The sequence below is a fragment of the Chenopodium quinoa genome, unplaced genomic scaffold, assembly GCF_001683475.1.
Source record: "Chenopodium quinoa cultivar QQ74 unplaced genomic scaffold, ASM168347v1, whole genome shotgun sequence".
Classification (NCBI taxonomy): Eukaryota; Viridiplantae; Streptophyta; class Magnoliopsida; order Caryophyllales; family Amaranthaceae; genus Chenopodium; species Chenopodium quinoa.
In genome coordinates this window covers 9,066,655-9,086,454 of record NW_018742738.1, presented here as the reverse complement: position 1 = coordinate 9,086,454, position 19,800 = coordinate 9,066,655, and the positions used below count along the sequence as shown (strand labels likewise).

General features: G+C 34.1%; 1 protein-coding gene and 1 long non-coding RNA gene across 4 annotated transcripts; one reads left to right on the top strand and one right to left on the bottom strand.

Moving 5' to 3' along the window:
- Positions 1 to 8,903: 8,903 nt before the first annotated feature.
- On the top strand, positions 8,904 to 12,929 carry LOC110724208 (protein FAR1-RELATED SEQUENCE 8-like). The gene is made up of 4 exons (XM_021903617.1): positions 8,904 to 9,133; positions 9,505 to 10,844; positions 11,305 to 12,456; positions 12,537 to 12,929. Exon 2 carries the CDS (start codon positions 9,536 to 9,538, stop codon positions 10,766 to 10,768), a length of 1,233 nt encoding a protein of 410 aa, XP_021759309.1. The 5' UTR covers positions 8,904 to 9,133; positions 9,505 to 9,535; the 3' UTR covers positions 10,769 to 10,844; positions 11,305 to 12,456; positions 12,537 to 12,929.
- Positions 12,930 to 14,199: 1,270 nt separating this feature from the next.
- On the bottom strand, positions 14,200 to 16,552 carry LOC110724021. 3 transcript variants are annotated; one of them, XR_002511813.1, is made up of 4 exons: positions 16,025 to 16,552; positions 15,852 to 15,879; positions 15,550 to 15,628; positions 14,200 to 14,564 (listed from the first exon to the last, which is right to left on the bottom strand). It is a non-coding gene; the product is annotated as an uncharacterized LOC110724021 (long non-coding RNA). The 3 variants fall into 3 exon arrangements; XR_002511812.1 differs by lacking the exon at positions 15,852 to 15,879 and having other exon boundaries at positions 16,025 to 16,534; XR_002511811.1 differs by lacking the exons at positions 15,852 to 15,879; positions 16,025 to 16,552 and having other exon boundaries at positions 15,550 to 15,841.
- Between the last annotated feature and the right edge of the window lie 3,248 nt (positions 16,553 to 19,800).

Genomic DNA, 19,800 nt, shown 5'->3' with positions numbered 1-19,800 from the left:
CTGAAAAGAATAGTACTCAGATTTCGATCCGTTTTGAATTTTTCTCAACGGTTTTGTACGTTGTTAGACGTAATAATGCACGAATTATCGAAATCTTTTAAAATTGCTTTGCATTTTGTAGGTTGCTTTCTTCTTTGTTAGTTTTTTGCATCATCTTGTATGCACACCGTGCTTTGTGCCTTCCCTAAGCATACGTTTTGAACGTTTTTTGTAAGAGTGTCTTCAGTCATTCTGTGGTGGTGCTTTACGTTAAAGTTCCCATAGACAGGTTTGTCATTTTACTGTACTTATGTTATAAATGTCCAGCTTTTCTTCTTTTTTTACGTCCAAATCAAAAAGGAAGGCGTTGTCATGCAACGTAAAAATGCAAAAGGCGTAAAGTACAGCGCAAAATTGAACGTCCTAGGTATTGCGTAAAATTTCACTTTAGCCCAAGCTTTGCGAGATCTACCTCTCATAACTAAAAGGAAGAGGATTACTTTAGGCGTTAGCTCACGAGTCGACAGGCGCGCCGAACCATCAGGAACAGACACTTCTTGATTGGAAGCAAATACGGTAGTTAGTTAGCTTACTAGCTTACTAGACAGTTAGGGTGTCCGTCCACCCCCTATATAAAGAAGAGACAAGACGATGTCGCGCCTATGTATTCACGTGCCCCCAGTCTTGAGACACGTGTACTCATCTTGTGGACAAAACTGCTGAGAGAGTTGTTGACTTTCTTCCCTCTCACTGGATTTGGATATGTGCCTCTAGTCCTATGGCATGTATTTCTATCTTGTGGACATCCGGATCGAATGCCGGATCGTTTAGGCTCAAATGCCAAAAACACATTTTTCATCTTTTTACTTTGTTAAAGTCAAGCTAAAGTTTCAATGACATACCGAGGGACTTTAGACAAACGATGACACGATTGAGAGGAAATCATCCCCTTTTATTATTTTTTTTAAAACCGATCTCTTCTCATGACTTGACATCACCCAGAACACCTTTACATGTAAAAGTGTTCTACAAATGCAAAGGATCAATTTAGATTCTTTAGCGCATTGAGACTAGAGATAACTTTTTCTAGCCTTAATAGCTACTTGTTTCAAACACTTAGCGAATCAAGGATCGTTTTGACATCCTTAACATTTATGAAAGATTCTCTATTCTTTGAGAACTTCGCAGAATGAGTCTCAGATTTATTTCCTTGACTACTTTGATCATCATCTATTCTAGACTTGATCAAAGTGGGGGACTAACTGTAGACACCTACTTTTGGCCTCTTGTCCCGAAAGGAAGTGCGATGATGTTAAGAAAATTCGTTCTTCATGTTAGATCAAAGTTGAAATGTTTATGGACTATTAAAAGAATTATGAAGTAATTTAAAACCCATATTTGAGATCAATTTATCTTAGAGCATTTTCCGATTACTAATTAGGCCTAAAACATGTTCATACATGTTTAAACTTGCTTAATAACGGACCCAAATGCGTCAAATGCAATGATTGGATCCAATGGAAACTACATTATTGAAAAACCGAGCAAAACAGATGAATCAAATATAAAATTATTATTCAAGGCCTATACAGATGGATATCCCTTTCAAATATATTTCTAACGGTATATTATAAGCCCAATTCCAAGCCAAAACGAAGAAGTTATGATCAAAACACTAAACCAGGTCGTAAAACTGACACCCTTGCACTCTAACGGCCATAACTTTTGATCCATAACATATTTTAACCTAATTTCAAAGGCATTAGAAAGTAGACATTCAGAAATTTCCAATGATACCTTACACGTCTTAATCTAACTCCTTAATAAAAAGTTATGGAAGTTTTTAAAACGTTTTTCATATAAGGCAAACCACAAACCAGCGCAACTCAATTAGTTGCGCTCGCAACTCATTGAGATGCGCGTGGCACCCAGCGCGATTCAGAGAGTTGCGAGCGCCACCTGATGGCGCGGCTCTAAAACCCTAAACCTAGATCCCTTCGCCTATAAATAGGGGTCTTCGTTCAGCATTACGGGGACCGAAAATTCGGAATTAAAACCATTAAAACCCTAGTATTCTCAAAACCTTAATCTCTCAACTTCTCTTACTATCATACTACTTTTTCTTCTCTCTTCCCAAATACTTTCCAACCCTAATTGAATCCATTGAATTCCTAGGAGGTACGAAGAAGAAATAAATTCCACAAACACAATAAATGGAGATTTAACATAAAAGAAGAACGGTTAGTTTCCTTAGCACTTAGATAAATCACTTCTTTTCCTTTATTGTTTAAATAACTTTAATTTAATTAATAAATAGTGTTGTTTGATCACTTTAAACAAACTTTTAATTAATTAATTCACATAGTACTCTTTCATTAATCAAGACTAGAATTTTAATAATTAATTGTTGTTTTATCACTTAAGACAAGGCGAATATTGTGTATTTATTGTTCTTTCACGAATATTGATTAAATAAGAATAACGACTTTTGCAATGTAATTCCTACATGATTAATGCGTGTAAATAAAATCACCTAACTTAGTTTTAGGTATCGCGTTGCATATATTTTTTGGTGATGAAATTGTGAAAAACGAAGAGCTAGTAGAGGCCGCACTAGGGCTAGAATAGCGATTCCTCCCTAAAAGGAACGTTTTTAGTATCCTCGCTCCCGAACTCATTTCTGGTTTATGTAGACAAATTTAGGCATGGGTAAACTTACGATTCATGATAATTATCCCTTGAACTCCACATGGGAGAAAGACATGAACGAGGTTTATGAGTTTTCCTAAAACTCATTGGCGACTCCCTACTTGTTTCTTATAAAAAAGCGTGATGGCAAGATCAGTTCTAATTCAAGGTCCCCCTAACAGTTAGGAATTCAAATCCTACTACACCTTAACAAGTGTAAAGTCCTAGGCTTTTAAAGGGTCAATGGGAATCTAAGGAAGGATCCCCTTACGATGGGAACACCCTCCTTACAGATGCCTAAAAAGATAAAACCCTAAAATTGGTAGCCACAACACGTCAGCAGATTGTCGCGATACGGCAAAATCTAGTGTTACACGGGATAATGTAGCGTGACGCGAGAAAGCAGCAGCCCAAAAATGATAAAATGCGCTCAATTATTACGCGGAGAAAACACGGGAAATTCCCGTGTCGCGGCATGTGTACCGTGACATGGCAAACTATGCCGCGACGCTGTCCACTGTGGCGCGGCACATGATGCCGTGACACAGTGGAAATTTTTCCATTTTTATGTCCAGATTCATTTTAACTCTAACTCTAACGATTAGGGACAAGGAAAGTAAGGAGCCGCTAACAAGTTTTTAAGGAACTTGTAAACCTGACAAAGGAATAAACACGTCGTCAAATGCCTATCGCTAAATCAAAAACAATTTATAAAACCTAAACAAACTTAATACAAGTATAAGGTAAGCAAAGGGTCGAACCGCAGGAAGAAGTTAAACACCGTAATTAATCAATTAAGCTATCTCGGAACAAAGAGTGAGTGGAATTATTTAATAGATTAAACTAAGAGAAAATTGAATTAAAGACAATATAAAGAAAGAACCAAGGGGAATGGGTAGATGTAGGCTTCCCTTGAACACGCAATAGCATAGAAACAAATTGATAATGAACTAAGCATGCATGAATATCGATATAAAAAGTCCAATCTAGCCACCTTCCGGAGTTAATTGGCTTCTCCTAACATAGCCTCTATGATTCCACATTAGAACCATATATTGGGAGGTAAAATCAAGTAACCATCGATAAAAATGAACTTAGCTAAATCAACTTCTGTTTCAAGTAGAAAAGATTCACCTTTAATCAACTAACAATGTGCACTTTGCAAGAAGATCAAAGAACAATCAAGCATGTAAATACTTTAATCACAATCAACTTGAATCCCAACACTATAAGCATGAACAAACTCCAACTTAGACCTGGCAATCCTGACCCAGACCCGATGACCCAACCCCAATGACCCAACCCATGACCCGAAATTGACCCGAAAATAATGACCTGAAATTGACCCGAAACCCGAATTGACCTGACCCGACCCATACCCAACCCGATGTGGAGTTGACCCGACCCTGACCCGAAACTTGAAGTTGACCCAACCCGATTATACCCGACCCAATATTGACCCGTTACCTAAAATGACCCGGCCCGAAATCGACCCGTTACCCGAAATGACCCGACCCAAAATTGACCCGTTTCCCGAAATGACCTGACCCAAAGTGACCCGACCCGAAGTTGACCCGATACTCGAAATGACCCGACCCAAAGTGACCGGACCCGAATTTGACCCGATACCCGAAATGACCCGACCATAATCGACCTGATAACCGAATCAACTTGCTTGGATATAACCCAAATTAGCATAGGACAACCGACAACCTATGAAGTAACCTTGTAATCTCCCGTATTTTTAAATATGTTATAAATGAAATTTAATTTTATTTATAATATTTATTTTTATTTTTCCGTAATTTAATTTCAAAATATTCAAATTATTAGTTTGGGTCAAAAATTATTTTAGTACAAATCATTTTATGAACCTTCATTCATAATTTATTTCAATACAACTAAAGCTTAGTCCATTTCAATCATTTGGCCCATTAATTTTATGAGGTCCAATCTTTCTATTTAACCTACAACGTTCTCTCCTATAAATACCCCATTAATCCCCAAAAATTTCCCACACAAAAAAGGTTAGTCTTATTTTCTTTCTTCTTTGTTTTATTAATTTGTGTAATTATAATTATTGATTTATGGGTTTTGATTGTTTGAAATTAATTTAATTTGTATCAAATTGTATTTTGATGATTAAACTTCATAATTTCAGATTTTATAAATGTCATAATTTTCGGATTTTGCAAATTTTATAACCTAGGATTTTTAATTATTGAAAATCATGATTTTAGGGTTTTTATGAACAATTGATTTAGCGCTTTTATAGTAATGATGTTTTGAAATTTTGGTGATTATAACCACTGATTATTTTAAATTAATTCCAGATTATTTTAAACACGTAAGTTCGTGTTTTAATTTTTAGATTTCCGTTCGTTAATATTAATCCCGTTTTAATCCCGATCAGGTTTTGAACTCATCCTATTTTGATAAAAAAAAAAAAAAGTAGTGTTTTCCATGTGGAAACAACGTTTTAAGAAATACTCACTACCTTTTGTAGTGAGCACCACCCTATCGTGGCCAAATTCAGCATTTAAATATGATTTTCGGGCAGTTTTTGATTTTTAACGAATTTTTTTATGCTTAAAATTTTATCCTTGAGTTTGATTAATAAAATTAATTATGTTTAAAGTTAATTAAGCATAAATATATGTTTTTATTGAATTTTTAAGTGTTGGAAATAGTTTCTAAGTACTATTTTTGATGTTTTGTAAAGACAGTTTAGTCACCCATTAAAAAGGGAGATTATTAAAGGTTTTTAAATAATTTTCAGATTTTTATTAAACTTTAAACTTGCTGTAATTTCACGTATTATAGTGTATTTTAAGGTTTTTATGGAGAAAATTTAAAGAACTATATATAAGCCTTTAATTTTAACTAAAGGAAAGGTTTTAAAGTGTTGTTTGATTTGGATTTTGAAGGTTTTAAAGTAAGTTAGTATTGCTGTAAATTTGGTTGATTGGGCATTGATTGAGATGTTATTGTTTGGTTTAGGAGAGGAGTTTATTGAAGGTGATTTCTAGATAGTAAAGTGGCATACCAATTCGTTTACTCAAAGGTACGTACAAGTTACGAAACCTTGCGTTTAGGTGCATGTTTAAGGATGGATCGAAAACTTAGTATCATGTATAAGGATGACAAGGTTAAATTGTTTGGTTATACATTGTGAATTTCATATGATGTGCACTATTTTATGTTGCAAGTATTATTTGTGCTCTAATTATGCAAGGTGCACTTAGAGGCAAAGGTATGTGATTGGTGTAAAGATTAATTTATTACTCATTCATGATTATGCAAGCAGGATGAGTAAAGGAAGAATTCAAGTCTTATAAGACGAGGTTAAGGTTTTGGGGTGCCTTATGCACTCAAGGTGTTTATACACCGAGGTAGTTAAAGGAATAAATAATAAATGTTTCTTGTCACTAATAAATCAAGAATTGAAATTGGAAAGTTATTTTACTTGATTGAATTGATATTGGATTGATTGTATTGTTTGCATATGAGTCATCACCAAGTCTAAACCTGTAAATCACGTAAAGTACAAGATGGATGAGCAATAAAACTCTGGATTGATGCACATCTGGAGTAATGACAATCAGGGGTTGGGGTACACGAGGTATTAGCCGTGCACTTTTCTCGAGGCCGTCTGATCTACGAGTCTCCTATTTCAATTTTTTTTTAAAACTAGGAGTTAGGTGAGATCTCATACTAACTACGGTCACAGAGTCGTGCCCGTGGTCGTTGGATGTTTATTGATGTTTCCGAAAGGAGACATGGGGTTTTTCTTTTATTGATGTTCCAAATGGAGCATGGGTTGGAAAACCTTGTCTATTGCATAATCCAATGAATAAAAATAATGATTTACCCATTAATTAATGGAGTCTTAGTAATATAAATAGTTGAGTCATGTGTCGAGTCTATAAACTAATGATGCGTAATGATTGATTATTAGTAGCATGTTAGGGATTTCTTTTATGTTTCGCAGCTTGTATGTACTCAGCTTTGCTGATTGCGTGCTTTGTGTGTCTTTCTCTGGTCATGGCCTTCGCCTTTCAATGACCCTGTTATGATCCAATCTTTACACTTGTAATATTGGGGAGCAGACTCGTCACAGGTGTTTACATAGTTTGGACTTGCATCAAGGTGGTGGGATTTTGAGTGGAGAGTTGGTTATTGTTCGCAGTTTATTTCTTTTCATAAGTTTGAATTTATTTAAACTCTGGTTTTATTTATTTACTACTTTTGTTGGGTTTTGAATAAGGGCCTTAATGGTTCCAGCTTGTATCATTTAATTTGGTTTTGGTTATTGGTTTTAAAACTTATTTATAACTGAGTTAGTTTTTCCGCCGCTATTTTCTGATAAAGTCTTAACGTTTGAACATGTGGCGGTAGCACGCCAGTAATTCTCTTGAATATTGTTTAGGGTCCTCACATATTTAAAGAGATAATTATTAGGGTGTTACAAACCTATACTGAAGACATGCCTTAAACTAAATTAAATAATCTTATTATGATTTTGACTCGTTATAAATAAACGGAATTAGATTGATTGAATAGGTTTTAACAATAAGCTAATAATACCTTAATGGTGTTAATTTGCTTTATTATTACTCAAATCATACAAAAACATCATATTACATAATAACATGTTTTATTTTTTAATTCATAAATAGTTCCACCTAATTAGAAACTGACGCTTATTGTTATTAGCTCGTCTTGTGTGTGGCTAGCCACACCGTGTGACCACTTACAAAAGAATAAAGTAACCCCTATAAAACTTGCCAAGTAACCCCTATACTACTGACGAGTAACCCCTATTACTAACACTAACTGAGTAACCCCATAATACTGACCAAGTAACCCCTTTACACTGACCAAGTAACCCCTATTACACTGACCAAGTAACCCTTGCCACACGGTGTGACCAACCACATATAAGACTTTGTGTATTGCTATTGTTACCCACTTTGCTTTTTTTTTTTGTGCTTAACTAGAACATTCTTTTTTCTTTTTACATCTAAATTGGGATTTCATACTATATTATAATTTGAGTTTATAATCAATGTTAGTGATTTACTCATAAGAAAAAATATAATCTACTAAACTCTACTTTGTAAATACTTATTGAGATTATGAGATTGTCACATTGAATAGTTTGTTAAGAATTCAACTATTTTATTTGTATACTTATTGATAATTACAAAATTTATGTAAAAGTTTTGCACTCATCTGCATTATTGCATAAATGTCCAATGAAAATGGAGTATATAAATAAAAAACAAAGGGAGTATTATAAATAAATAAATAAATAATAATTGAGTTTGATGTAGCTAGAGCCTAGAGAAGTAGGGGCCCAAGCATATTGTATCTTGGTTTCTCACTAATTGTATGTAGGTTGTATGATTTTTCTATTTTTGGTATATAATAAATTAATAATAATAATAATAATATTATTATTATGACAATAATAACAATGATATTAACACAAACAACTATATTTCCTGTAAAAAAAATAAATAAAAAAAATAAAAACTAATAATTAATCCGTATTGTAGACATCCAAATGTGTCTCCCCAAAACCAAAACCAGTGATGAATACCTTTCATGTCATTTGATTATCAAACAAAGCGAAAGTGAGAAAAGTCTAGTGATGAGGATGTTTTTATTAAAATATCTCTTCTTTTTGTTTTTGAAATATTTCTTTTCTTACCCTATTTTTGAAAAACGTGCATTCCAGTTTAGTTTGGTCCATGATATGGGTCCAGTAGCTGGATGGGGCTTGAAAGACCTTTTCAACGATATATTATAAGCCCAATTCCGATGAATAATGAGGAAGTTATGGCCGAAATACTAAACTGGACTCAAACCGGATTTTACCTACGACCCAATGATCATGTGGAGGGTCCAAAGGTTTAATCCTATTTCTAAACTAATTAGGATTAATTAGAAGCTTCTATAAATTTTTAAAAATCTTAATTATCCTTTTTGAAAAGATAAGAGTAAAGAATTTGAGTTAAATAAAAACGAGCTTGTCCCCGTTGATATCGGATATCAACATATCCATGTCAATATCATGGCACAATTGTAAATAGTTGGAACTTTTGCTGACATGTGTGTGAATTGTAGTGGAATGCTGACTGGACTCCGTTCCTTTAATTTTTTATTACAATATTGGATACCGTTCTAAAATAGACGGTAGTTTTGACGCCGTCTCCTCTTTTCATTTATTGGCTTTAAATAAGAATGCTGGAGAGAGAAAAACATTCAGGTGAGGAGAGAGAAAATGTACACGATGTCGTAGTTGGCCGGCGTTGAGTAATTCGACCGGAATACAATCTTCTAAACCACCATCCATTCAACTCATGCGACTTGATTTCTGAACTGGAACTCGGAGGAGAGAGAATTGCATACTTTTTGATTTCTAAGCCCTAACTCAGTTCTGTTATTCCCAAATTTCCAGGTATGGTATTGTTTAATAGTTTAATTTTGTTAATATTGTGTGGAATTGAGAAATGATAGTTGTTTAGTTTCCTGTTATCTGGTTATGTATTTGTTATTGGAAATTCTAGTTTGATGAAATTGATGTTTGCGAAATGATAGTTGGTTTGTTTTCTGTATTGGTTGTTAATTTTCATTGTTCGTTCTAGTGGGTTTTGATTATGGTCCAAATTGTATAGTTATTCGGTGTTGTGATGTTTAATTAGGAGTCAAAGTTGTGATATTTGATTAATGCTGGTCATGAAATGCCTATATTAGTAAATAATTTGCGATTTCTGTGAATTTGTTGTTTTGATTAATTAAGAAATTGGCTTTTTATATGGTTTTGTGAAGATGTGAGTTGTCGATCCTCAAAAGTTGTACCATGGAAGCTGAAATTGTTTGCCCTGAGTCTGGTATGGTAAATGAGGTCAATATGTTTGATCAGATTCTTGTACATGATAGTCATGCTGAAACTGAAGTCCCATCATCTTTGGATTGCTTAACACCTTATGTCCAGCTCACCCAATGTAGTCAGTATGGCCCGTCTTTAACATCTCCTGTGACAACCCTTGAGACTGTGGATACTATTGTGTCCACCAACAAGATTTGTGTCTACTCTACTGTTGAACCACCTAGAGTTGGGATGGTGTTTAAGTGGTGGGAGGATGTTGAAAGCTATTATAAAGAATATGCAGTGCAACATGGCTTTGGTGTAACTCGTCCATCAGGGTCCTACACCAAGGATAAGGACAGGAGGGTGATTAATTGGCGATGTGAGTGTTGGGGCCCCCCTGATATGAGGGCTAGGAGGGAATCCAAGAAGAGGGAGAAAGCTATGGAAGTGTGTGGTAAAGGAGCTGTAGCGAATGGGGAAATTGGAGAAAATGAACTAAATCGGGGGAATAGGACTTCTAAGAAATGTGGATGTGAGGCTAGAATATATGCAAGTGTGAATTCACAAGGCGAGTGGGTATTGAGGAATGTTGTTCAAGACCACAACCACGACTTATGTCCTACCAAGTCCAACTTAGTAAAAGAATACCGAATGAAGAATTATACATCAAAGGTGAAGAAGAAGCTAATGGACTATTATGAAGAAGGAGTTCTTGTAACACAAATCCATGGCTGTATAAGCACTGAGATGGATGATGTTGATAATTTTCCAACAGTTAAAGACCTTCAGCACGAGGTTTACAAGGAAAAGGAAAGACGTTTGAAAATGGAAGGTGGTGATGCTGCTGCCATGATGGCGTACTTTGATAGGATGCAAGCAGATAATCAAATTTTTTTTCATGCTCATCGATTAGATGGGGAAGGCCGGTTAAAGGATGTTCTTTGGGTTGATTCTAGGAGTCGGGCAGCTTACGAGGAGTTTGGGGATGTTGTATGCTTTGATGCAACATATCTTACAAATAAAAATGAGCTCCCCTTTGCCAATTTTGTGGGGGTCAATCATCACGGCCAATCCCTACTCTTGGGGTGTGCCTTAGTATCACATGAAAAATTTGACACATTCCTATGGATTTTTACACAGTGGTTAGCTTGTATGGGCAAACCCCCGGGTGCTATATTGACAGACCAAGCAGCCGCTATGAGGAAGCCTTGGCAGCTGTGATGCCCTCTTCTCGCCATCGGTGTTGTATTTAGCACATCATGAGGAAATTTCCGGAGAAGTTGGGCAAGTGTAAAGGGTAAGTGTTGTGATTTCATTTATGTCTGTAGTTTGTTGTTTGTCATTCTGATATACCTACTACTAACTTGGATTTGTTTATGTACTGGTGGTGCTAATACTTTATTGTTCATTGATTTAATGTTATTTTTACTCTCTATATGCTGGTTTTTGTGTTGAGTTGATTAAGATAGATTGAACATCAATCTTGTTTCTGATTCTGTTCTACCTAGCCTGATCTGTTTATGAATGTATGGTCCATAACTGATAATATGTAGTTGTTTAAGTTAAATATTGAAAACTCAGTATGGTGATCGATCAATCTTGTTTCTGATTCTGTTGTACCTTAGGAGTTCAGAGCCTTATCTATTATATAATTATGGTACTAAATTGACCTCTTTTATATGCTTTCATTTCATATTTGATTATTCATTGATTTTGGGTGTATATGCTTCTGTTGCTGAATTCATGTTCTGTTCCAGCTATGCTTATTTTAAGAGCCCGTTAAAGACTCTCATATATGAGAGCTTTACCTGTGAGGAATTCGAGGCCCGCTGGCATGCATTAATTGAGGAGTATAATCTACAAGATAATGACTGGTTGTGTGATCTGTTTGAGGAAAGGCATATGTGGATTCCGGCATTTATGAAGGAGCATTTTTGGGCTGGAATGAAGACAACGCAACGTGTGGAGAGCATAAATAGCTTTTTCGATGGCTTTGTTAACAGAACTACGCAACTACATGAATTTCCCGAGAAATATACTCGGGCGATGGGGAAGCGGGTAAAAGCGGAACTGGATGCCGATGCAAGATGTGGCAAATACCTTAGGAGGCTTGTTAGTGGTTTTAAAGTAGAGAAATTTTTCCAAGAAATATACACTGATGCTAAGTTTCAGGAAGTACAGAAGGAGTGTGCTAGGATGGGGTATTGTAACACCAATGAGAGGCGAGATATTGGGAACAATAAGACAGAGTATGAACTAGAGGACCGGGTTTGGATTATACCAGAAGGCAAGAGTGAGGATGTTATTACTGACAAGAAGCGTATAATCCGTGTGATAATGAGAGTAAGGAGGTCTCTTGTGAGTGCCGCAAATTCGAGACATTTGGTATATTGTGGAAGCATGTTATACGTGTTTTTGACTTGAATGGTGTTGTTGTTATTCCCAATAAATACGTGCTTGATAGGTGGAGGAAAGATATACCTTGGAAGCATACCCGGGTTAAAGTTGCCTACCATGATCCAGGTGACCAACCGCATGTGCAGCAGCACCGTAAACTGATGAGGGAGTTTGAAGGAATTTGTGACGAGGTTTGTGCAGTAGACGATGGTGACACTATTGAGATGGTCGTGGGAAGTCTAAACCAGCTGCGTTTGAATGTTAAAGAGAGTAGGAAAACCTTCCTTGTAAAGCAAGCAGCACTCCCATCCTTACCTCCCTCAGAAAAAGGATCAAACCAGGTGGGAACCCAAGCCCAGACACCATCATCTGGTGTACAAATCAAGGATCCTACCCCACGCAAGAAGCCTCGTGGCAGGCCTAAAGGGTCAAGGTACAAGAGTTCACAAGAGACCGGATACAAGAATAAGAAACAATCTGCCAATAACCAGAAAGCAAATCTGGTGGTAGAGGTCAGTGTTGATACATCTTTGTGTGGCTGTTAATCACATTTAACTTCAAGGAATTAATCCTTTTTCACTCTCTTTTGCAGGGTAAGAGAAAAAGATCAACACGTCAGCTTAGCAATGTGTATGAGGATTGCGTAGATCCTGACTGGATTGAAGAGCACAGTGAGTCAGACAACTCGTACGAGTTCTGAATGATGTAGGATTATGATCAGTAATTTCTTGGATACTGAAAGATGGATTATTTTGCTAGATTATGCCAATAACTTATGCTTATATTAAATGGGGTTATTAGGACCTCTACTTTTGTGTATAACTTACAATATGTTTTGGTCGTACTTCTATTAAACTTATGCTTATATTAAACTTATGCTATGACTGTATTGGCTGAAACTTATTCTTGATTTGGTCGTTCTTCCAATTTCATGAGATCTCCATTTATTTGACGAGGGAAATACATGCCTTGATCCTTGAAGAAATCCAGCTTTTCCTGTTATTCTCACTGCCATATTGACTGCTTGTGCATATGTAGACAAGGCTTGGAACATATTGACTGCTTATGCATGATATTTCTGGTATACAACCATTAGCAGAGCATTATGGTTGCATATTGCTATGGTTTTGATGCAAGTAATTTCATGAATTAAGCACTGGGAACGGTAATGGGAATGCCTCTAGTGAGTCCCCTAGTGAGTTCTTGCCCTATATTGGTTTTTATGGTACTATATATATATATATTGCTGTAATGAGACAAGTGATTAGATAATGAGAGACAAGTATTTAGCTCAACATTGCTAGAGGCCCTATATTATTATTTCTGTATCTGTAGAGATTTATAGAACAACATCTAATTTATTAGTTCAAGTCTTTGGGTCTTTTACCATTTATGGGCTCATTTCTGGGCTAAAAATGAGTTGGGCTATAAATTATACCTTTGACATATTGTACTTAAAATTAATTTGGCCTTTTCCTCATTCCGTGTGATTGGGTCCACACACATTATTATCTGGCCTATAAATGATTTTTGGGGCCACATATTTGTGGTCCAAGTTGTTTGGGTCAGGACCAAACACAATCCATCAAAATTAGAATTAGACACTAGTACATAAGTAACCTCAAGTAACACCCAAAAAGTGTTACATAAAGTGGTAAAAGTGTTATTATAGACAATAGGTAACACTTTATTGGGTGATACATCCGCCCATGTTACCTAAGATCTTATGTAACACTTTGGGTAACGTATGGTAACACTATTAAAAATGTTACTATAAACATTCTGATGTAACACTTTTTTATATTATTGGTATCATTTTTTAAGTGTTACTTTTTATTTTTTTATGTAACACTTATCTTTAGTGTCATTTTTCAATCTTAGGGTAACACTTTATCCGATATTGTGTATCACTCTTGCAAACACATGTAACACCTTTTTTATTATTAGGTGACATTTTTGAATCATCTTTTTACATGTAGTAACACTTTATTCAATCTTATGTATAATAATAATAATAATAATAATAATAATAATAATAATAATAATAATAATAATAATAATAAAAATAATAAAAATAATAATAATAATAATAATAATAATAATAATAATAATAATAATAATAATAATAATAATAATAAAAATAATAATAATAATAATAATAATAATAATAATAATAATAATAATAATAATAATAATAATAATAATAATAATAATAATAATAATAATAATAATAATAATAATAATAATAATAATAATAATAAAATGATTTAACATTGATTATAACTTATTATAATTACTATATTTACATTTGTATAAATACATCCAGGGGCATCGCCCCTCTCCTTCACCAAAAAAAAAAAAAAAATTAGTATATATACAAATACACAAGTATACTCTTTTTTTACAATAGTAAAACTAGTAATCTTAAAGACAAGGGGCTATTATACCCTGCCTTGTCGCAACTTGCACCCTTGCTCTATCGACTTTTATACATAGAGCAAAAGCCTAATTTATAGGCTTCATCTTTTATATCCTTGGCATTATTCGGATTTCACAGTAGTAGGAATGGCAAAAGCTATGCAAAATGCATTATTATTCCAGTAGTCCAAGCAAACCAAACCTGACATGTAATTACATAAGAAGGGATTAAAAATCAACACTATTCATGAAAAGCAAAATGTTATCACACTATTAAGAAGAATAAGAAGTAAAAAATGGGCAACACTAGTTCTAGCTTACTAAAGAAACAATAAAGAAAAATAAACATCAGAGTTGTTTTGCGAGGACTAAAAAATTATATCATCATCTATAAGAAAGCACCACCATGCTTATGCAATGTATACATCAATTAATCTACAAGCATACTTGCTAAAGTAAGGTCTGATAAATCATGCTTTCAGATAGCAAAAGAGAAATATGTTTAACTAATGGTAAGTTCAACTAATGGTGTTGAATTACTTTTTTCATAAACCTATGCCTTTTCAATTTAGCTTTTTCAATTTATAGAACTGTAATCCTCATATTTAGTAGTGACTAAGAAATTAGACTACTAAAAAACACTATGATGACTCCATGTAGTTTCTGATAGAAGTAATAAAATCCAATCATCCAACTGAAAATGTCTTAGTGTTACACTATTACCTATGACATTTGACCCGATTTTATAATAAAAGTATTCTAATACAAAGCAAATTATACTCATTATAGAAATCTATTCAACTAATAATGTGTTGTATTAAATTATTACTTGTGAAATTAAACCCTAGGCCATTACAAAACACACAAACATGATTGATGTTGTTGATTGTGAATGATACAGAGAAACTAATCACAATTATTTATCCAAGCTAATGCGTACAATGATTAGTTCAATATTGAACCCAATTCCCCCCTTTTTCCACAAGTTGAGAAATCAAAATATATACTCACAACCTATGTATATAAAATCATAAAAGAAAATCCCAAAATAAGCTATGCATAATTGAACTTTATCCTCTTTTCCCTGATAAAACCAAATAAAAAAAATATAGTTCCAAAAAAAATCACATAAATATGAAAATCAAATATATCAAAAGAAAAATCTAGATTTTTAATAAGAAACAAACCTTTATTGAATCGAAGGCCAGTGCAATTTGATCGAAGCTTATGATTAACATCTGTCGCCATTATCAAGAACTCACATGACTACAAGAGGAAATGAAGCAAAGTGAAAGTACAGTATTAGTCTGAAATTAGGCTGAAATTGATCATCAATAATTAACATCTATAGCTGAAATTTATCAGGACCATTGTATGTTTCACCTATCTGTATGTAAAAATTGAAACCTTATATCATGTACGTAAAATGTGTCAAAGTTTAATATCAAAAAACATTAATTATGCACAAATTGGAGTAGAGAGAAATTACCCCTAATTTCACAAAGGCAATGTCTTATCTGCAATTTCGAGTACAATAGGATTTATAGGATAAATATAACAAATTTTATAAAGAATATTAATTATACAAACTCAATTAATTAACCATAAACCAAGATTTTGGACTGGAAATTGGATGATATAAAAAAAGCATAGTACGATTACCTGCAAGTAAAATTGGGGGAAAAGAGGGCATCTTTGATTAATCTGCGGGAAAATATCTAGAAAATTGCGGCCATTGGAGGAAATTAAGATCGAGATGAAGAAGACAAAACTAGACTGCTAAAGGAGTGAAAAAAGGAAAAGGGAGAGAGAATTTGTGGTCAGCGGTGGTTATGGTTGTCGCTGCGGCTGCGGTAGGGCGTATGCAACTTCATCTTCGAGGAGAAGGAGAACAACTATTTGAGATCGAGAATAAGATGAGATATAATGGAAAAAAGAATAATAATTAAAAAGAACAAAAGAAAAAAAAGAAAGTAAAGGGTTAGAACTATTAAAAAAAAATAAAGGGTTAGAAGAATAAAAATAAAATAAATAAATAAATAAACCTGATAAGAAAAAAAGGATTGAGCATAAATAAATTCATAAGTGTTACAATCAAGTGATACCTAATATTCATGTGTTACAACAAAGTGTTACATTATATTAAAGTGTTACATTAAATGTTACTTAATACGATAATGTTACAAAAGTGTTACGTAAAAATTAAACAATCTTGAACTTTTTAAGGTGTTACCAATAGGTTTTACTTAAACCCAATTTTGTAGTAGTGAGACCAAACACAATCCATGGCCAATTGGGTAATTTCAATCTGTCGAATAGGACCGAACACAATCCATCAAAATTAGAAAAATTTGTAGATTAGGTGCAAACTTAACTTATCACAATAAAAGGTAGTTCATTTAAAATAATTAACATGCATGTGCTAGAATTAGTGGCAGCAACTACTCAACATATACTTACTAAACTACCTTCATGGTCTTTGGGCTTCCATGCTATTGACCCAATACATTACCTAATACCTACAGATACAAACCTAGACCCACAACATTACCTACATTCAACACCTCCACCGCAAAAGAAACAAGGTGGACTTTTGCAAAAGACACTAGTCTATGGCCAAGAAAAATAAAGAGTAAGCCATACTACATATTGTTTAACACAACAAAATAAATGTTTCCACCATATGAACAATCACATCACGACAAAATGATTAAACCCATTATCACGAGCGGTAGAGATTCAACAAAGCTTAGTACTTGAAGTCTGGAAGGGCAACAATCTTGTCACCATTCTGAATTCCAGCTCCACTAATAGTGTGCACGGTTGTTAGAACATTGTCCTCATGCATAAACAGCAAGTTGGTTGGATCCACCTTCACCTCCTTTGCCCAAATGTGAAACAACCTGCATAGTGGAGTGTCCAGCTTTCCTTGAACCTGCATCTTCTTCTTCTTTTGGTTTCCTGTGTTTTTGATGTAGAATCGCTTGATACGAGTGTTTGTTTTCACAACACCAGCATGCCAACCATAAAAACCTCCAAATTCATGTCAACTGCTAACAACAAACATAAACTTGGCCAAACAGACCCAAGGAAAGACATCAGGATTTCATCACATATTACCTTGTCATCTCCATAAACTATATTATTACACTTTAAGGAATAAAGTATTACATTATTAACCTACTTTCGAATTCGGCAAAGGGTAAACTGCAATTTTGTTGTTAATTACAATACATTAGTTCCTCTTATTTTGGTTAATATGATCACCAAATCCCATCTTTTTATTTCCTCGCAAAACATTACTTTGATGCAATTCAGTATCAATTTTATTATTTTCTAATGAAACAAAATTCTATACAATACTTTTATTTCAATTTCTTTCTCGAATACCAACATTAAATTTCTTTCTCTAATATACTACTTAATAGAATATCAACACTAAATCCCATCAATTAATACATTTTCAATAATCAATTTATACATCTTGCAATATGCGTGAACTTTTCAGCAAAAATCATAAAAGTGTATTTTCCTTATATCAACAGCAATAAAAAAAAAAAACATTATCTGACGCATATATTTAATAAGTTGCAAGATTAAAACATTAAAGTATCATATTAAGTTATTTCTAATTTAATTAAATTAAAAAGGAAATCCATATATTCACTAAATTACAAGATCAAAACATTAAAGTATCATATCAAGTTATACTATTTCTATTTTAATTTAACTACAAAGGAACCTAAATAATCCATATTTAAACTAAATTACAAGAACAAAACATTAAAGTACCATATCAAGTTATACTATTTCTAATTTCATTTTAAACTAAATTGCAAGCCCATTTCATTTCAAAACAAGATGACCAAATTAAATAAAAATATACGAAGAGAATTTAAGATGATTACCAGCCCAACGACGAACAACACATCACCAGTTTCGATGTCGTTTTCCCCAGCTACAGCCCATCTTGTGATGTATTCGTCTTTCTTGTACAGCCTTATCTTAGACGGATTCACGCCTAGTCTGGAAGCGTAGTCGTCATAGATATGTTCGAAGGTCTCGTCACTGCGAATGTCATACAACACCCCCACATCTCCTATGGTGTAGCTCCTCACAACCACGTTGAAAACCACAATATTTTCGTCGACAACAGGTGGTTCTGCTTGGTTCAAGTCAACGTCAGGCTCGGGTGCAAGTGCTTCCACCACTGTAGGAGCAGGGGCTACCAGTGGGTTTGGTACGTGGCTTGTGGCAGGTGAAGCTGGTACAAACGTTGTTGCAGACTGGTTGATGCTCGAGGAAGGCCCTGGTTTCATGACATCAGCTCGGCGAACCGCTGGTGGTGAGTATGGCTCACGTTTGGCATACGGGGAACCCTTGGAAATTCCTCCTGCTTCATTTTGTTCCTATAGGATGGAACTGCCAGCCTTCTTTTAGGGTATTTGAGTGTTTGAATAGCATTTTTTTTGAGGATTTTGTTCAACAACGCTCGTTGACAGTTCTTGAATTTCCGAGCAACCATCTTGGCTGAGTTTTTCGAAGGTTGAGATGAACTAGATCCGACTAGGACATAGTTAGGGTGGGAGGAAGACATTGTTAAGAGCTTTTGGTTGTAAGTGGTGAAGGGTTTCTATGTTCTAAGGGTTCATCTGTGAAGTAGTATTTTATATTGGAGGGAGAAATTTAGGGTTTGGCGCCTTTCCTTTTTGTTGGATTATTTCCTTTATTTAATTAAAAATACAAGTTTCGTAATTTTTTCCACATGATTAGCTCAAAGATAATTCGTGATTAGCTCTATCATTTATGTAGATAAATAATAAGAAGTCCCTATATACTTATTTGATTATCCAATAGATAAATAATTACGCGTTTTCACAATTACAATTACTTTGTCATCCTTTGTTACTAATACATTTAGGTGTTATGATTTTTGTTTAAATCTAGATTTATTGGACTAAAATGACATGTATATATAGCCCTGAATCTATCGGATTATGAAATGACACTTTATTATGATTTGAGGAATCTATAATAGTTACATATATAGCCCCGAATCTATCGCTGGATTAATTAATTTTGCCATAAGATTTTCATTTTGTCTAAGTCAATAAAAGTCAATTAGAGTAACATCCCCATTTTTATGATGGGCACTAGGGAACAAATAACTCAATCCCAATTTCATAATTGTAGGCAAGTAGATTTTTTAAAAACCTCATAGGCACCAATATAATAATTCCTTTATCTTTTTTATTCTTAATTCTTATTTGATCACTTATTTTTGCCATAAGATTTTCATTTTCAATAATAAAAGTCGATTACAGTAGTAGCTTTTTAAAAACCTCATAGGCACCAATATAATAATTCTTTTATCTTTTTACTCTTAATTCTTATTTGATCACTTAATTTTGCCATAAGATTTTCATTTTCATAATAAA